Consider the following 20661-nt stretch of genomic DNA (forward strand, 5'->3'; position numbering starts at 1 on the left):
TGAAAGCTTCACCTTTTCACAGACTGGCTAGAAATTGTGATCCTACATTTTGAATTGTCTTTCTTATCAATCATTGGTACAGGTTTCAGTAATGACAGTCAGGAGGGTCTTCATTGGTCCAACAAATTTTCTCTTCACTAAATGCTGATAGAAAAAGGTAAGAGTGGGAAGTCTTTTATGTTCTGGCTTATGTGAAAGGTTCCCTAAAAGATAATTTCCAAGGTTGCCGTATCTACTGTCTTTATCTCAGGATGCTGTTGATGTGTCCTTGTGAGACCTTGTGAGCCCAGCTGTAGCTGGGTCACATTCTCTATGCTAAAGGACGGGGAATAATGACTCCAGTATTTCCTAGATCAGAATAAATAGGTTATATAAAACTACTTATCTCCCTCAATAGTATTCTTTTATGTTTTGGAGAATATAATAATTTAAATGCTTTTAGAATGTTTTTCTTTTGATGACTTTAGAAAAATAGGCCTAGGACCAGTGTCTGATTTTTTTTTTTTTTTACTTATGTAGTGAGAGAGATTCTGTTTTAGAGGAATAAGAGATAACATATATTTGGAAGAATTGTTCACAAAATTATCATTTAGGATTTTCCACATATGAATATCAAATTGAATGTGCAAGATCTAAGCAATATTATCAAGGTACAGTTATACCTGTGTTTATCTCTGTCTTTCTTCTTGCCCTCTCTTTGGTTTATGATATATTTACTTCTTTGCTGTGTGCCATTGTCATGGACTGAATTAGGTCCCCCCAAAAATGTATCAATTTGGCTGAGCCGTGATTGCCAATACTGTGTGTTTGTCCTCCATTTTGTGATTGTGATTTTATGTTAAAAAGAATTAGGGTGGGATCATAACACCCTTACTAAGGTCACATCCCTGATCCAGTGTAAATGGAGTTTCCCTGGGGTGTGGCCTGCACCACCTTTTATCTTACAAAAGCTGAAAGGGAAGTGAGCAGAGATTGGGGGACCTCATACCACCAAGACAGCAGTGCCAGGAACAGAGCGCGTCCTTTGGACCTGGGGTCTCTGTTTGGAGAAGCTCCTAGTCTGGGGGAAGATTGATGAGAAGGCCAACAGAGAGAGAAAGCCTTCCCCTAGAGCTGATAACCTGAATTTGGACTTTTAGCCTACTTACTATGAAGATATAAACTTCTCTTTGTTAAAGCTATCCACTTGTGGTATTTCTGTTGCAGCTGCCTGGGTAACTAAGACAGAATTGGGTACCAAGAGAGGGGGGTGCTGCTCTAACAGATAGCTAAAATGTGGAGGTAGTTTTGAAACTGTGAATAGGTAGAGCAGAATGACAGCAGCAGAGGACGAGCAGCAGCAGAGAACCTTCAGCAACAGAAAAATGGCAGCAGCAGAGAACCGGCAGCAGCAGAACCAGAAGACCAGCACCAGACAGCACTGGAACCTAGCCACAGAGCGAGAGAGCTTAGTGCCTTTACACAGGCGGCTTCCTGGCTGAGCAGGGTGCCTCCGGGAACTTATCGGTGGAGCTACGGAGCTTTGAAACAATTGCCCCAGCAGGGCAGATGTGGGCGTGAGGGCTGAGGGCCAAGAGGCCATAAGAAGCAGGAGCTGAAGAGACAAGGAACACAAGAAGCCAAGCTGCCTGTCTCAAAAGCCATGGCCAGGACTTCTGGGATTTCAAAGGGTAGAGCCATGGCTTCTGGTGTTTGTAAGGGTGGAGTCACCACTCAGATGACTAGGAGAATGGTGTGCCTAAAGCCAAGGGCGTGGAGTTGCTGCACATTGGGCCTGGGAGGCAGAGCTGAAGCCCAGGGCTGAGGGGCCTCCACTCAGAATCTGGAGAGTATGGCCAATACCTAGGGTCTGGAGGGCAGGGCCATTGTGTAAATTGTCTCAGAGAACAGATTATTTTCAAAGCCTTAAGAGCTAAAATAATGTGTTCTGCTGGCTTGCTTGGTGCCAGTTATCCCTTCTTTCCCTCCAGTTTCTCCCATTTGTAATAGAAATGCCTAGCTTGTGCCTGTTCTGCCATTGTACCTTTAGAAGCAGATAACTTGTATTCTAGATTTCGCAGATGAAGAGGAATTTTTGGACTTGGAGTTAAGACTTTTGCTATGATATGATGGCATGAATATATTTTGCATGTTGCAAGGATGTGATTTTTGGGGGGCCAAAGGGTAGAATGTCATGGATTGAATTATGTCCCCCAAAACCCCCAAAATGTGTGTCTCAATTTGGCTGGGCCATGACTCCCAGTATTTTGTGGTTGTTCTCCATTTTGTGATTATAATTTTATGTTAAAGAGAATTAGGGTGGGATTTTAACACCATTACTAAGATCATATCCCTGATCCAATGTAAATGGAGTTTCCCTGGGGCGTGGCCTGCACCACCTTTTATCTTACAAGAGATAAAAAGGAATGAAAGGGAGCAGAGAGTGAGGGACCTCGTATCACCAAGAAAGCAGTGCCGGGAGCAGAGTGCATCTTTTGGACCGGGGTACCTACGCAAAGAAGCTCCTATTCCAGGGGAAGATTGATGAGAAGGCCCACAGAGAGAGAAAGCCTTCACCTGGAACCGACATCCTAAATTTGGACTTTTAGCCTACTTTACTGTGAAGAAATAAATTTCTCTTTGTTAAAGCCATCTACTTGTGGTATTTCTGTTATAGCAGCACTACGTGACTAAGATAGCCAGGTACTTTGCTAGCTTCTGAGGGTTTAAAAATAAATAGGATGTGGTCCTCACCTTTAATAATCTTCCATCCTTTTATTTTTAATCTCAATTCTATGAGAAAGAGCCCCTATAGTACTGATTACAGGCCAAAGTGATCTATTAATAATGTACAGAGTATTATGTATCACGAGCACTAAAATTATAGGTCTTTTGTCTTGGAAATGTTAGAGGAAGACTTGAGATGGGGAGACTTTTGAGCTAGGTCTTGTTGTTGTTGTTAGGTGCCGTCGAGTCGGTTCCGACTCATAGCGACCCTGTGCACGACAGAACGAAACACTGGCCAGTCCTGTGCCATCCTTACAATCGTTGTTATGTTTGAGCTCATTGTTGCAGCCTCTGTGTCAGTCCACCTTGTTGAGGGTCTTCCTCTTTTCCGCTGACCCTGTGCTCTGTCAAGCATGATGTCCTTCTCCAGGGACTGATCCCTCCTGACAACATGTCCAAAGTATGTAACACGCAGTCTCGCCATCCTTGCCTCTAAGGAGCATCCTGGCTGCACTTCCTCCAAGACAGATTTGTTCGTTTTTTTGGCAGTCCGTGGTATATTCAATATTTTTCACCAGCACCACAATTCAAAGGCGTCAACTCTTCCTCGGTCTCCCTTATTCACTGTCCAGCTTTCACATGCATATGATGTGATTGAAAATACATGGCTTGGGTCAGGCGCACCTTAGTCTTCAGGGCGACATCTTTGCTCTTCAACACTTTGAAGGGGTCCTTTGTAGCTGATTTGCCCAATGCAATGCATCTTTTGATTTCTTGACTGCTGCTTCCATGGCTGTTGATTGTGGATCCAAGTAAAATGAAATCCTTGACAACTTCAATCTTTTCTCCGTTTATCATGATGTTGCTCGTTGGTCCAGTTGTGAGGATTTTTGTTTTCTTTGTGTTGAGGTGTAATCCATACTGAAGGCTGTGGTCTTTGATCTTCATTAGTAAGTACTTCAAGTCCTCTTCACTTTCTGCAGGCAAGGTCATGTCATCTGCATATCTTAGGTTGTTAATGAGTCTTCCTCCAATCCTAATGCCCCATTCTTCTTCATATAGTCCAGCTTCTCGTACTCTTTGTTCAGCATACAAATTAAATAGGTATGGTGAAAGAATACAACCTTGATGTGCACCGTTCCTGACTTTAAACCAATCAGTATCCTCTTGTTCTGTCTGAACAACTACCTGTCGATCTATGTAAAGGTTCCTCATGAGCACAATTAAGTCTTCTGGAATTCCCATTCTTCGCAGTGTTATCCATGGTTTGTTATGATCCACACAGTCGAATGCATAGTCAATAAAACACAGGTAAACATCTTTCTGGTATTCTCTGCTTTCAGCCAGGATCCATCTGACATCAGCAATGATATCCCTGGTTCCATGTCCTCTTCCGAAACCAGCCTGAATTTCTGGCAGTTCCCAGTCGATATACTGCTGCAGCTGTTCTTGAATGATCTTCAGCAAAATTTTGCTTGCGTGTGACATTAATGATATTGTTCTATAATTCCCACATTCGGTTGGACCACCTTTCTTGGGAATAGGCATAAATATGGATCTCTTCCAGTCAGTTGGCCAGGAAGCTGTCTTCCATATTTCTTGGCATAGACGAGTGAGCACATCTAGCACTGCATCTGTTTGTTGAAACATCTCAATTGATATTCCATCAATTCCTGCAGCCTTGTATTTTGCCAGTGCCTTCAGAGCAGCTTGGACTTCTTCCTTCAGTACCATCGGTTCCTGATTATATGCCACCTCTTAAAATGTTTGAATATCGACTAATTCTTTTTGGTATAATGACTCTGTGTATTCCTTCCATCTTCTTTTGATGTTTCCTGTGTCGTTTAATATTTTCCCCATAGAATCCTTCACTATTGCAACTAAAGGGTTGAATTTTTCTTCAGTTCTGTCAGCTTGAGAAACGCCGAGCATGTTCTTCTCTTTTGGTTCCATCTCCAGCCCTTTGCACATGTCATGATAATACTTTACTTTGTCTTCTTGAGAGGCCCTTTGAAATCTTCTGTTTGGTTCTTTTACTTCATCAATTCTTCCTTTTGCTTTAGCTGCTCGATGCTCAAGAGCAAGTTTCAGAGTCTCCTCTGACATCCATCTTGGTCTTTTTATTCTTTCCTGTCTTTTCAGTGACCTCTTGCTTTCTTCATGGATGATGTCCTTGATGTCATTCCACAACTCATCTGGTCTTTGGTCACTAGTGTTGAATGCAGCAAATCTATTCTTGAGATGGTCTCTAAATTCAAGTGGGATATACTCAAGGTCCTATTTTGGCTCTCGTGGACTTGCGGTGATTTTCTTCAGTTTCAGCTTGAACTTGCATATGAGCAATTGATGGTCTGTTCCATAGTCGGCCCCTGGCCTTGTTCTGACTGATGATATTGAGCTTGTCCATCGTCTCTTTCCACAGATGTAGTCAATTTGATTTCTGCGTGTTCCATCTGGTGAGGTCTATGTGTATAGTCGCCGTTTATTTTGGTCAAAGAAGGTATTTGCAGTGAAGAAGTCCCCCACGTGTCTATCAGTTTGTCGTACTGTGGGGGCTTGTGTGTTGCTGTGATGCTGGAAGCTATGCCACCAGTATTCAGATACCAGCAGGGTCACCCATGGAGGACAAGTTTCAGCTGAGCTTCCAGACTAAGACGGACTAGGAAGAAGGACCCGGCAGTCTACTTCTGAAAACCATTAGCCAGTGAAAACCATACGAATAGCAGCGGACCTAGGTCTTAAAGACTGGGAATTTGACAGAAAAAGAGGGAGAAGATCAGTCCAATCAGACATGTGAAAAAAGAGACAAGGATGTGTTTAAGAAACAGTGGATTGGTAGTTTTTTATACCTGGAACATAAATTACATGGAGGGGTGTCTTAGTTCTCTAGTGCCGCTGTAACAGAAGCACCACAGATGGGTGGCTTTAACGAACAGAAACTTATTTTCTCATGGTTTAAGAGGCTAGGAATATCAATTCAGGACACCCACTCTAGGGAAAGGCTTTCTGTCTCTGTTAGCTGTGGCGGAAGGTCCTTGTCTCTGTCAATTTTTATTCCTCAGTTCCTTGGGAATCTTTATGTAGGGTGGCGTATGTCTTCCCCCATCTGTGCTTCCTTGCTTCTTTTCCTAATATGCTCTTTTATATCTCTACAGTGATTGACTTAAGACATATCCTATACTGATACAGCCTCATTAAGTAAAACTCTATTCCCAAATGGGGTTATATCCACAAGTATAGGGGTTAGTGTTCCAATACATTCGAGGGGGGGGGCACATTTCAATCCGTAATAGGGGAATTGCAAAACATGAGACTGTCTGAGTTCACTCAAAAGAGTGTATGTTTCACGCCAAAAGAAGTGTGGAACCTAGAGTTTTTTTTTAAACAGGAATTTTCATCAGTAGTTAACTTTTCCAGATAAAGGTGTATTATAAAAGATGAATTGAAGAGGAGAGCAGCAGTAAAGAGATCAATTTGGAATCTGTTGGAATAGCCCTGGGATGTAATGATGGGCCAGAGGTTGGGCCATGGAAGTAGAGATGGAATACACAGTTGAGACACAATTTTGAAGTGAAATCATTAGGAAAATTAGATAGAAATGAGGGAAGCGTCTGTTACAAAGTTTTGGTCTTGGGAGATTAATCTACTTCCCTATTGTTGAATTTGAGTTTGCCAAGACTCAGAGTGGCCAAGTGGATTTAAGGCTGCAGTACTAGTTAGTGACAGCATTCAGTTCCCTACTCCAGCCACGTGTTCTCCACATCACACCTTACTTCCTCTGTGTCTCTAACAGATAATTTGTAATCGTGCTATGATCTTATGTTTTTTTGTAGCTTACAGTGCACTTCAATGTAAATTATTTTTACTTCTTCAACAACCCTTTGGGACAAGTAGAACAAGCATTTTATCCCCTTTCCAAAGGCAAGAAAACAAAGTCAGTGCTGATGCCGTGCTTACTGAAAGTTTTCTCAGTTTTATCATTCATATGCAAATATCTTAGGTCTTAAATTTTGCTTTTAAAGTATATGGAATTTTATAAGCGATAGATTCATTGATGGATTTATATAGCTGACGCGCTCCTGGAATTTTCCCTAAGCTTAAATTAGATTTTAAATTTATTGCTGTAAGGTGGGATTTTTTGTTTTTGTTTTCTCATTTGGTGAATCATTTTGCAAGTAGAAAAAGCTACTTGATGTTTGCTAAAGTCATATTTTTATGCACTGGATTTATTGAAAGCAAACCATTTTTGTAAATGTTTAATCTTACAAAATATTAATGGGACCGCTTTTTGGTAGACAGTATATCACAGAGAACTCTTTAACAATTTCAGTCCTTTCTGTGAATCATTGGGCAAATTGCTAAACCTCTTATCAACCTTGCTGTCTTCAGCTTCAGTATGATATAATAGTAGTACTTTATTCACAGGGTTATTATGAATGTTACATGAAATGATGTCTGGAATGCATTTAAGGCAGTTCCTGATACATTTTAGCTATTATTAAATTTTTGTTGCATGGGGCTTTTTTTTTTTTCCTCCAACAGGAAAGCCTGTTTTTGTTTTTACTGGAGGCTCAGGTGGCGTGTGATAGTTCATAAAATCACTTCAGAGGTGGGGGATAGAAGGGAAACAAAAAATAAGCTAGGGTGGGAAAGAGAAACAACCAAGAGGAGGTAGGAGCTGGCTGGTTCCTTCTTAGCCTGATTTAGGGGAAGAAGTTGGCATCTCTGAATGATAAGGATGGATCCTTTTTTTCAACCCTTGGTATGGGAAAAGAAAAAAAAAAGCAAAAGGAGGTTGCTTTGGCCCTCTTGAGTCTCAAGGAAAGGGGCAAAGCCAGTGTTTTGATGCCATGAATTAAGGGGAAGGTGTGGGGGAGAGGCTGGGAAGGATGTAGGTCAGTTGGAAAAACTGGCAGACACCAGATGGTAGCTCTGGGTGACTGTAGAGTTGGAATCACTCCAGTACGGTGGTGGTGGAGGGGGAGAGGAATCACCACTGTCAGTGGGGGCTGAGGCCTCAGGGACTGAGGGCTGCTGGCCAGGGGGCTACTGCTGTCACCGCTCGAAGTAGGGGAGGTTTCGTAGGCGGTGGGGCTCAGGCTGGGAACCATCAGTGGGGCCTTGGCTGGGCTTGGTCTCACCGTCCCACCTTCTGTGGTAAGCTGTTGGAGTGACCTGGGGTGGAAAGGCCTTCGGGACCTAAGCCAGAATCAGGGTGGGAGGACCTGCTCAAGCAAAAGACCTCTTTAAAGTGTTAAAAAGCAAAGATCTCAGTTTGAGCACTAAGGTGTGCCAGACCCCAGGCATGATATTTTTAATTGCCTCATAGTACGTGTGAAAGCTGGACAATGAATAAAGAAGACTGAAGAAGAATTAATGCCGTTGAGTTATGGTGTTGGCAAAGAATATTGAATATACCGTGGACTGTCAGAAGAATGAATGGATCTCTCTTGGAAGAAGTACAGCCAGAATGTTCCTTAGAAGCGAGAATAGCAAGGCTTTGAACACATTGTCAGGAGGGACCGGTCTCTGGAGAAGGATGTCATGTTTGGTAAAGTATAGGGTCAGCAAAAAAAGAGGAAGACGCTCAATGAGATGGATTGACACAATGGCTGCAACAATGGACTCAAACATGGCAATGACGTGAGGAGGGCTCAGGGCCAGACAGTGTTTCATTGTGTTGTACACAGGATTGCTGTGAGCTGAAACCGACTTGACAGCACCTAACAACAACAATAGCAGCATGGTTTTATGTTAGTCAGCAATGTAATTATAAATACCGTTAAAGGGTCAGAAGTATGTGAAGCGAGTAACATTTTCTTATAAATTTTCTGCAGCAAATAATTTCTTGAAATTCAGTAGCACTAATGTGATTTCTGTTTACACTATATACATAAAATATAATTAAGAAATAAATACCTACAGCAAAGCAGCTTATTAAAAATGTATTTTTATATATAATCAAAGTTTTCTGTATTCATGTTTAGTGCTTAATTGGTATGATATTAAAAATCTTTTGTTCAGTTGCAGAAAGTCTTATATCCAACTTTGAACTGAAACTACTCCTGGAGGTCACCTTTCAGCTAAATAACAGATTGGCCCATAAGCAATATCGCCTGTGCAGTGGAGGGTGGGGGGAGAAAGTCTTATATTATTGTTCTAAAATCATTTCCTATGGGGAGTTAAAAAAGTATTAAAACTTAATACTGTTATATGTTCAAAAAACTTGGGTTTTTTTTCTTTTTTTTGCCTTTGCAACTATAGTCTTGGGAGAAAGTAAATATTACACTATCATGTGGCAAATTTTTTAATTTTATTATGCTAAGAGGTTAAATAACGTATTTCTGGTGTTTAAGGAATGATCAAGGAATTGAAATTTAGGTTCATTTTAATGAAAAGCCCAATCAGTAACCCTTCTCTAGCTCTATAAACGTCAGGAAATTATAGAAATAACTATATTTTACTAAGTGCACCAGCCTGTTGTTAGGTAATTTACCAAGGTGCTAAAGTTCTTTCTCATGGGATATATTAAATTATTTGAGTATCAAATATAATTCATCCAAAATGAAGTATTAATGACTCCTACTTTGTACCCTCCATTTAGCTGTTTGTCCTCTTTATTCCCTTTCACATGTACTTTATTTATAATAAAGGAACCTTTCAGAATTTACCTTTTAGATCCGTTTTCAGGTACAAGAGTTAGTCCTACGTTTTGCCAAACTTAGATTTCTTTTCTAATTTTTTAATCTTCATGGTCTATCAAAGTAATATTCCTTAATTTATTTAGGCAAGCCAAGTTAGATCTGAGAGTTGCAGCAGCAAAAGTAGAAGAGTTAACCAAAGTGACTGAAGATCTTCAAGGACAGATACAAAAGAAGGTATTCATTTTTCTCTTTCTAAGATGATTGGCTGCCTGTACTTTAGTGTTCTGGATGCTTTATTGTTGATCTATTTTGTATAAGGTGTTAAAGAGGGCTACTAGAAGATGAATTAATCATTTCAATTCTGCCACAATATAAAGTATGATACTAGGAAGGAAAACATAATATTGGAAATAATTTCATAAAACATTTTTTTATTTCCATTCACTTTAGACTCATTAAAACTTCATAATCATCCCTAGCCCATCACTACTGAAATGCAAATTAATACAGGATCAAATTTTGGTCATTTGGTTACAAGTAGGTGAAAGAAAAGCATTTAATACTCCGTTTTGTTTCATACTTCATTTTGTGTTCTTAAAATATTTGTTAGCATAATAGACTCTAGTTTGTTACACATGTAATAGAGAAATTTAAGGAGGGTGTCAAGGAAAGAGCATGCTTTAGATTTACACGGTCTAGTTATTAAAGGTTCTAGCTCTGACACTTACGAGCTGTATAACTTTCCTAGCCTTATTTCCTGATCTGTAAAAATTCGACAATAGGTATCTAATAATGGTAGATTTCTGAAAGGCTTACATGAATCCTCCCAAAGATAACAGTTACAAAAACTGGATAAATTTTTTTAAAACACTGGGAAGTATTGAAAAAGAGAAAGTAACTGCGAGTTTGTGGCTTTCCGAGCTGAGGGTTCTCCCCATACCCTAAAGCTACAGCTTTGGAAAATAGCAGCAGGAGACAGTAGCCTTGTATGGGCTTGAGATGCCCAAGATCAGAGTTTAGGGCTAGAAAAGCAGTTGGAAATTTGAAGAGGAAATTTTGGCAGCAAGAGAATCACAAAAAGAATAAGTCCTAAATTCTGAGTGTAAACTCTTGACTATATCCATGGCTGACAACTAAACTATGCATATGGGTATGTGGGGAGAGGGATCAAGGACCCAGAGGGGAAAAAAAAAAAAGGTGAAAAAAGCGGGCAAATACTATGGAAACCTACTTTTTAAAGATAGAGTTATTTAGAACTAGACATTTGAGTTTGCTGCTATTTATAATTGAGTACCATGTGCAGTTCAGGCTGCAGAATGCTGAAGACATCTAAGTTTGGAGTATCAGAGGGCAGACCCCAAAGCTGGCAGAGCAACTGGAAATTACAGTGGAATCACTAGGAACAAGGAATCACAAAGAGAGTGAGCCCTACCTCTGCCCAGATCCTTGACTGACCCTCAAATTATGCAGGCACAGGGAGGTCTTCTGGCAGCTTAGCTCAAAAAGCAACAGGGGAAAGTAATAAGAACTGGTCACAGATATCAGCAGCTGCATACTATAGGGGAGATAGATTTCAAAGTTTGAATCTAAACAAGATAATTACCTACTTGAAGAAAAAAATTAATAATCCTCAAAAGAACAAAACAGAATCCAGAGGCACTACCATGTATTGTCTACTATACCCAGTTTTCAACCAAAAAATACTAAATAGGAAAGTATGACCCACTAAAGGCAGTTGGTAGAAACTGACTCTGAGTGGGCCGAGATGTTGAATTTAGCAGGCAGAATCTTCAAATCAGCTACTATAAATATGTTCAAGAAATTAAAGAAAATTTGTTTTTAAACTAAAATAAAATAAGTTAATAAAGACCATATAAGGAATTTTAATTGAAAAATAGAAAATAATTTTAAAATGGAAATTTTAGAGCTGAAAAAAATACAATAACCAAGATAAAAATTTCATTATATGGCCTCAAAGATAGATTGGAAAAATTAGAAGAAATAATCAAAGAACTTCTAGACAGATCAATAGAAATTCCCTATCCAAACTATTGAGTTTAAAAGATTAAAGAAAAATGACCAAGATTTCAGAGACCCGTAGGACAATATAAAGCCATCTAACATATGTGTAATTTGAATTACAGAGGGAAGTGGGGAGCTAGCAGAAAAAATGGCTGTATTTCAGTAATGGCTGAAAACTTCCCAGTTTTGTACAAAACATTAACAGGTCCAAGAATCTCAGCAAACCTCTATTAGAATAAACACAAAGAATACCGTTTCTTGATGCATCATGATCAAACTGCTGATGGCCAATTATAGAGAGAAAATCTTTCTGTTGAGAGCAGCAAAAGCAAAATGACATTATATATAAGGGAACAGCAATAAGATTAATGAATGACTTCTTATTTAAAAACTGTGAATGCAGAAAGCATTGGAACAATATATTCAAAGTACTAAAAGAAAAAAAAAATGTCTACTAAGAAATCTGTATCCAATGAAGCTATACATCAAAAATGAAGGCAAAATGAAGACATTTTCAGATCAACAAGAACAGAATTTTTCAACAAAAAACCTGCACTTCAAAAAATGCTGAAGGAGTTCTTTAGCCCAAAAGAATGATACTAGGTGGCAACTCAGATATAGGAGGAAATTAAGAGTAACAGTCATGATAAATATGTCAGTAATTATGAAGTAATTATGATGTTATTAAATATGAACTATAGAAAATATTTACTTATTTTTCTTCTAATTTCTTTTTAAGATATGACTGCTTAAAGCAGAATGTAAAACACTATATTTGATGAATTTGTAAAATATGCAGATGGTAATATATGACAATGATAGCACTAAGGACCAGGATAGTAAATGGAAATACACTGTTGCAAGATTCCAACATTTTATCAGAATTAATTAAATATTAGCACTAAATAAATTGGGATAAGTTAAAGATGCATATTGAAACCCCTAGAGAGACTTCTAAAAATAAGGCAAAGAGATATAGCTAAAAGCCAGTAGAAGAATTTTTTTTTTTTAGTAAGAAATACTTGTATAACAGAAAAGAAAGCAGGAAAGAATGAACAAAATAATTTTTCAGCTGAGGACTGCAGAGACCATGCTCTCAGGGAGCATCTAGCTCAATTGGCATAACATAGTTAAGAAGTTCTACATTCTACTTTGGTGAGTAGTGTCTGGGGTCTTAAAAGCCTGTGAGTGGCCATCTAAGATACTTCACTGGTCTCACTCCTTCAGGAGCAAGGGAGAATGAAGAAAACTAAAGACACAAGGGAAGGATTAGGCCAAAGAACTAATGGACCACAGCTGCTACAGCCTCCACCAGACTGAGTCCAGTACAACTAGATGGTACCTGGCTACCAACACTGACTACTCTGACAGGGATCACAATAGAGGGTCCCAGACAGAGCTGGAGAAAAATATAGAACAAAATTGTAACTCGCAAAAAAAAATACCAGACTTACTGGCCTGACACAGACTGGAGAAACCCCAAGAGTATAGCCCCCGGATATCCTTTTAGCTCAGTCATCAAGTCACTCCTGAGGTTCACCCTTCAGCCAAAGATTAGACAGGCCCGTAAAACAAAATGAGACTAAAGGGGCACACCAGCCCAGGGGCAAGGACTAGAAGGCAAGGGGGAACAGGAAAGCTGGTAATAGGGAACCCAAGGTCGAAAAGGGAAGAGTGTTGACATGTCGTGGGGTTGTTAACCAATGTCATAAAACAATATGTGTACTGTTTCATGAGAAGCTAGTTCCTTCTGTAAACCTTCATCTAAAGTACAGTAAATTAAAAAAGAAGAGATAAAAAAAATTTTAAAGATGATACAAATAACAAATAGCAAAATGATAGATGTAAATGCAACCATATCAATAATTATATTAAATATAAATGGACTGATGACTCTAATCAAAAGTCACATTGTCAGATTAAAAAAAAATTTTTTAAAGCCTATTATATGCTCAAGAGAAATCCTTTAAAAACAAAGCCCCAAATAGATTGAAAGCAAAAAGTTAAAAAAAAAAAAAAAAAGCCTGTGTAAGCATTAAGCATAAGAAAACTGAAGTGCCTTATGTTAATATCAAATAAAATAGACTTCAGAACAAAAAGGGAAACTTTACAATAATAAAAGGGTTAGCATTTCAGGCTCAAGCTTATTGCTGTGGAGTTGATTCCAATTCATAGTGACCCTATAGGACAGAGTAGAATGCCCCACAGGGTCTCCAGGGAGTGACTAGTGGATTCGAACTGCTGACCTCTCAGTTAGCAGCCACAGCACTTAACCTCTGCACCACCAGGGCTCCAGTCAACATATCAGGAGTATATAAAAATTATAAATGGATATGGGTTCAATAACAGAACTCAAAACAGAGTTTGAAATTATGTGAAGCAAAACCTGACAAAACTAGAAGGAGAAATAGACAAATCTACAGTAATAGTTGGAGATTTCAATGCAACTCTTTTAGTAATTTATAGAGCAATACCAAACCCAAACCCTCTGCCATCAAGTCGGTTCCAACTCATCGTGACTCTGTGGGACAGAGTGGAACTGCCTTATAGGGTTTCCAAGGCCCTAATCTTTATGGAAGAAGACTACCACATCTTTCTTCTGCAGCAGTGGCTGGTGGGTTTGAACCACCAACCTTTGGGTTAGCAGCCGAGTGCTTAACCACTGCAACACCAGGACTCCTTGGTAGAGCAATAGATCTCCCCCCAAAAAATGTAATAAAAATATAGAAGATCTAAATGGCACTATCAGCTACCTTATCCTAATTGATAATTATAGACCACTAGAGCCAACAACTACAGAATATACTTTTTTTTTCCCCTAAGACGTCACAGAAAAGTCACCAAGATAGACCATAAGCAGGGCCTTAAAATAAGTCTTAATTGATTGCAAAGATTGAAATCTTACAGAGTATGGACTTAAATTAGAATTTAACAATAGTAAAACATCAAGAAAAGCCTCCAATATCTGAAATTAAAGAATTAACGTCTAAGCAAGCCGTGGACTAAGGAATAAATTACAAAATATATTAGAAAATATTTTTAACTGAATGATAATGAACACACAGATCAAAATTTATGGGTACAGCCAAAACAGTGCTTAGAAGATAATACATATTTCTAATTATATATATTAGAAAAAGGGGAATCTTAAATTCAATGACCTAACCTTCCAATCTAGAAAGCTAAATTGAAGCTAGAAAATGAAGAGCAATTTAACTCAAAGAAAGTAAAAGGAAATAATTTTTTTTTAAAGAACAGAAATCAGTAGAATAGAAAATTGATGAATTAAATAGAAAAAAAAATCAATGAAACTAAAAGCAGGATCTTTGAAACAATCCATAAAATTGATAAAAATGTAATTAAACTTTTTAAGAAAAAAAAGGACACAAATTACCAATATCATGAATAAAATAAGGAACAGCACTATAGAACCTACCAACATGAAAAGGCTACTAATGAACTTCATGCCATTAAATATGACAGCTTGAATGAATGGATAAATTCCTTGAAAGTTACATACTACCGAAAATTACTTGAGGGAAACTAGAAAATTATATAAATTAAAGAAATTTTAATCATAATTAGAAACCTTCCAACAAAGAAAACTTCTTACCCAATGGCTTTAGTATTGTATTCTGTCAGGCAGATATGGATGAAATCATACCAATCTTTCACAAACTCTTTACAAAAATAGAGGAGGCAGGAGCACTTCCCTACTTGTTTTATGAAGTTAATATTACCCTGATAACAAAGCCAGATGAAAACATCATAGTGAAACTATAGAGCAGTACCCCTCATGAACTTAGATGCAGAAATCTTCACAGTATTAGCAAATTGAATCCAGCAACGCATAAAACATAATGCACATTGTTCACAAGTAAGGTTTATTCCAGAAATGTAGTGTTTTATTACATCCAAAAATTAATAAAACTCACCCTGTCAACAAAATTCCACACCCATTCATGATAAAATCTCTTAGCAAATTAAGATTAGAAGGGAATTTCCTCAGCTTGATAACAGTCATCTGAAAGGTCATGAAAAATCCACAGCCAGCATCATACTTAATAGTGGAAGACTGAGACGCTTTTCCCCGAAAATCAAGAATAAAGCAAAGATGCCACTCTCACCTATTCAGCATTGTAGTGGAGTTTGTATCCCATGCAATATGGCAAGAGAAGTAAATAAAAAGTATCCAGGTTGGAAACAAAGTAGTAAAAGCCTCTTTCATTTCAGACATAATTGTATACATAAAAAATTCTAAGGAGTCCACAAGAAAAGCAACCAGAATTAATAAGGTCACATGATTAAAGGCAATATGCAAAAATCAGTAGTATTTCTACATACTAGCCAAAAGCAATTTGAAAATGAAATAAATATACAATACTGTTTATATAGTACCTAAAAGCATGAAAAGCTTCAGGATAAATGTAACAAAATAAAACATTTCTGAGAAAAATTGAAGTAGACACAGCCTAAATAAATCTAGAGATATACCATGATCATGGACTGGAAGACTTGATACTACTATACCAAACTGGTTTATAGATTCAATGCAATCGCAGCCAAAGGCCCTGGAATCATGTATAAAAATGAAATGAGAACATCAGTCCCAGGTAGGTTTTTGTATTTCTTTCTGAAATAATTTTCATGTTATATAAATTTTGCAAAACGTTGAAAAAATCTCATTTTATGGCTTTGATCTAAAGTGGATACTGGCATCTGCCAGAGATTGCATAAACATGCCTGTGGATATTCTTACTCATGTACGTGGATTCAAACATCTGAAATAAAATACTGATAAAGTTTATGACCATGTAGAGTCTATTCTAGGAATATAGCGGTGATTTAGGCATTTTGTTAATATATTTCTGAGCATTACTAAATCAAAAGAGATTAGGATTACCTTGACAGTGACAGGCAGTATAATATGGTTAAAGAGAGCAAATTCTAGAATTCTGCCTGCATGCAAAGTCCTGCCTTATTTTGTTAGACTTCCAGTATATAAATAGTTTGAAATATTCGTAGAAATCTATATGCAATGACTGTTTTGATTATTGTTTTTCAAATACTAGGTTGCTGGTGAAGCCCTTGCCCCCCTTTTTTTCAATATCACATGGTTTGTTTCCGAAGTCATGTTGCTTCTTTAAATTTACATATTAGAATTCGAGCAGCATAACTTTGTAATGTGAACTGTTTTCTTTCTGCTGTATAATGGTGTACTGAATTTTTATATACTCATAGTAAGCCTTCAGTTTTTTTTACTTTCTAGGAGGAGGATATGGTGTCTGCCCAAGGAAGAGAGGAAGCATCAGATAGGCGCTTACAGCAGTTACAATCTAGTATAAAACAATTAGAAACAAGGTAAATTATTAAATACATCTAGCTATGTCTATATGCCTCAGAAAGTATTCCATATTGGAGTTTTAGCTTACTAAGTATACTAGAATACGTATTTCATGAGTGTTATATCAAACTGTAATCAAGGAATTTAAAATCTGGTTTACTAGACATTGTTTGTAAAAATATCATATTCAATAAAATAAACCCATCCCCGACGAGCCGACTCCCACCCATTCCCGGCGAGCCGACTCCCACTCATCCCCGACCAGCCGACTCCCGCTCATCCCCGACGAGCCGACTCCCGCTCATCCTGGACCAGCCGACTCCCGCTCATCCCGGACCAGCCGACTCCCGCTCATCCCCGACGAGCTGACTCCCGCTCATCCCCGACCAGCTGACTCCCGGTCATCCCCGAGGAGCTGACTCCCGCTCATCCCTGACCAGCTGACTCCCGCTCATCCCTGACCAGCTGACTCCCGGTCATCCCCGAGGAGCTGACTCCCGCTCATCCCTGACCAGCTGACTCCCGGTCATCCCCGACGAGCTGACTCCCGCTCATCCCTGACCAGCTGACTCCCGCTCATCCCCGACGACCTGACTCCCGCTCATCCCTGACCAGCTGACTCCCGCTCATCCCGGACGAGCTGACTCCCGCTCATCCCTGACCAGCTGACTCCCGCTCATCCCCGACGAGCTGACTCCCGCTCATCCCTGACCAGCCGACTCCCGCTCATCCCTGACCAGCTGACTCCCAGTCATCCCTGACCAGCCGACTCCCGCTCATCCCCGACGATCTGACTCCCGCTCATCCCTGACCAGCTGACTCCCGCTCATCCCGGACGAGCTGACTCCCGCTTATCCCCGACGAGCCGACTCCCGCTCATCCCAGACCAGCCGACTCCCGCTCATCCCCGAGGAGCTGACTCCCGCTCATCCCTGACCAGCCGACTCCCGCTCATCCCCGACCAGCCGACTCCCGCTCATCCCCGACGAGCTGACTCCCGCTCATCCCCGACCAGCCGACTCCCGCTCATCCCCGACCAGCCGACTCCCGCTCATCCCGGACCAGCCGACTCCCGCTCATCCCCGACGAGCTGACTCCCGCTCATCCCTGACCAGCTGACTCCCGGTCATCCCCGAGGAGCTGACTCCCGCTCATCCCTGACCAGCCGACTCCCGCTCATCCCCGACCAGCCGACTCCCGCTCATCCCTGACCAGCTGACTCCCGGTCATTCCCGAGGAGCTGACTCCCGCTCATCCCCGACCAGCTGACTCCCGCTCATCCCGGACGAGCTGACTCCCGCTTATCCCCGACGAGCCGACTCCCGCTCATCCCCGACCAGCCGACTCCCGCTCATCCCCGACGATCTGACTCCCGCTCATCCCTGACCAGCTGACTCCCGCTCATCCCGGACGAGCCGACTCCCGCTCATCCCCGACGAGCCGACTCCCGCTCATCCCCGACCAGCCGACTCCCGCTCATCCCCGAGGAGCTGACTCCCGCTCATCCCCGACCAGCCGACTCCCGCTCATCCCCGACCAGCCGACTCCCGCTCATCCCTGACCAGCGGACTCCCGCTCATCCCCGACCAGCCGACTCCCGCTCATCCCCGACCAGCCGACTCCCGCTCATCCCCGACCAGCCGACTCCCGCTCATCCCCGACCAGCCGACTCCCGCTCATCCCCGACGAGCTGACTCCCGCTCATCCCTGACCAGCTGCCTCCCGGTCATCCCCGAGGAGCTGACTCCCGCTCATCCCTGACCAGCCGACTCCCGCTCATCCCCGACCAGCCGACTCCCGCTCACCCCCGACGAGCTGACTCCCGCTCATCCCCGACCAGCCGACTCCCGCTCACCCCCGACGAGCTGACTCCCGCTCATCCCCGACGAGCTGACTCCCGCTCATCCCTGACCAGCTGACTCCCGGTCATCCCCGAGGAGCTGACTCCCGCTCATCCCTGACCAGCCGACTCCCGCTCATCCCCGACCAGCCGACTCCCGCTCATCCCTGACCAGCCGACTCCCGCTCATCCCGGACGAGCTGACTCCCGCTCATCCCCGACCAGCCGACTCCCGCTCATCCCCGACCAGCCGACTCCCGCTCATCCCTGACCAGCCGACTCCCGCTCATCCCGGACGAGCTGACTCCCGCTCATCCCCGACCAGCCGACTCCCGCTCATCCCTGACCAGCTGACTCCCGGTCATCCCCGAGGAGCTGACTCCCGCTCATCCCCGACCAGCCGACTCCCGCTCATCCCTGACCAGCTGACTCCCGGTCATCCCCGAGGAGCTGACTCCCGCTCATCCCTGACCAGCCGACTCCCGCTCATCCCTGACCAGCTGACTCCCGGTCATCCCCGAGGAGCTGACTCCCGCTCATCCCCGACCAGCCGACTCCCGCTCATCCCTGACCAGCTGACTCCCGGTCATCCCCGAGGAGCTGACTCCCGCTCATCCCCGACCAGCCGACTCCCGCTCATCCCCGACCAGCCGACTCCCGCTCATCCCCGACCAGCCGACTCCCGCTCATCCCCGACCAGCCGACTCCCGCTCATCCCCGACCAGCCGACTCCCGCTCATCCCCGATGAGCTAACTCCCGCTCATCCCGGACCAGCCGACTCCCGCTCATCCCGGACGAGCTGACTCCCGCTCATCCCCGACCAGCCGACTCCCGCTCATCCCCGACCAGCCGACTCCCGCTCATCCCCGACCAGCCGACTCCCGCTCATCCCGGACCAGCCGACTCCCGCTCATCCCGGATGAGCCGGCTCCCGCCCATCCCTGACTAGCCGACTCCCACTCGTGGCAGTCCCCTGTGTGTCAGTGAAGAACTGCTGCACAGGGCTCCTGGCTTTAGTCTCTGTGGAAGCAGGTTGCCAGTACTGTCTTCTGTGGAGCCACTGGTTAGGTTCAGACCATCAGCTTTGAGGTTATCAGCCAGGTGCAAACCGCAGACTGGTATGTTTTGAATATATATTCAAAGATCATTCGTTTAGTGGGATTCTAGACCTTTTACTTAGTGTGTTAATCTGTATCATAATTTTGAAAGAGAGGAGTTCTGCAAAATTTAATGCAGTACTTTTTTGAAAAGCAATAAAACTGTTGATAATCACGGATTTTGTATTAGTACTGCAGCACGTAGCACACCTTCATTTTCATTCCCCTTAAGGTTACCCTGCAGATTCGGAAGTGAACCTAGCTGATTCTCAGTAACCTCAAATCCTTCTTTTTGTCTTATTCTGAAGAGTAATTAAAGATTTTAAATCATAGTATCAGGGGAAATTTAATACTGCCTAAACTCGACGGCACTGGGTTGGTTTTAAACCTCTTGCTGTCGAGTCAACTGAACTCACAGTGACCCTATAGGACAGAAACCATAGGGTTTCCCAGGCTGTAAATCTTTACAGAAGCAGACTGCCACATCTTCCTCCCTCGGAGCGGCTGGTGGGTTAGAACTGCCAACCTTTTAGTTAGCAGCTGAGTGCTTAACCACTGAACAACTAGGGGTCCTTCATCATTGAGTACTATGGTTAAAAAGAAGGTATTCTAAGGATAAGTAAAAATTTAGAATTAAATCTGACTGATAGGTATCATTTACTGTTTAATCACGCCCACTCCCTTTGACCGCCATCATTCATACACTTAAATCTTTAGGGAACAGGAATCGCATGATAATATCATTGGCTCTTGGTTGGCTGCCACTGTCTACCTGAACTGATACTTGAGATTTCACCCCAATTTATTAAAGAACGCATCCAGATTTATGCATCATTCAGTACGTAATCAGAATCAGAATCATTTTTTTTTTCTTCTTTCTTTAACAAATATTCACTTCCTAGGCTGAAGACGTTTTAGAAAAGTTGGGTTCCCATAAGGATGTGTATATGTGTGTGTGTCTGTGTGTGCGTTTGAGAGTTTAAAAGGGAATAAATTGAAAGGGATTG

General features: G+C 41.9%; 1 protein-coding gene across 3 annotated transcripts in view; it reads left to right on the plus strand.

Moving 5' to 3' along the window:
- Nucleotides 1–20661, plus strand: part of SCLT1 (sodium channel and clathrin linker 1) — a 224926-nt gene that overhangs the window by 113515 nt on the left and 90750 nt on the right. For all 3 annotated transcript variants that reach the window (XR_010322005.1, XM_010590552.3, XM_064285323.1), the window contains exons 10-11: nucleotides 9494–9584; nucleotides 16642–16733. Coding sequence is in view for 2 of the 3 variants with exons in the window: in XM_010590552.3 (XP_010588854.1) it covers nucleotides 9494–9584; nucleotides 16642–16733 (183 nt within the window). In the remaining variant the exon portion in view is untranslated. The remainder of the gene's footprint in view (nucleotides 1–9493; nucleotides 9585–16641; nucleotides 16734–20661) is intronic.

Source organism: Loxodonta africana, chromosome 5, assembly GCF_030014295.1.
Source record: "Loxodonta africana isolate mLoxAfr1 chromosome 5, mLoxAfr1.hap2, whole genome shotgun sequence".
NCBI classification, from domain to species: domain Eukaryota; kingdom Metazoa; phylum Chordata; class Mammalia; order Proboscidea; family Elephantidae; genus Loxodonta; species Loxodonta africana.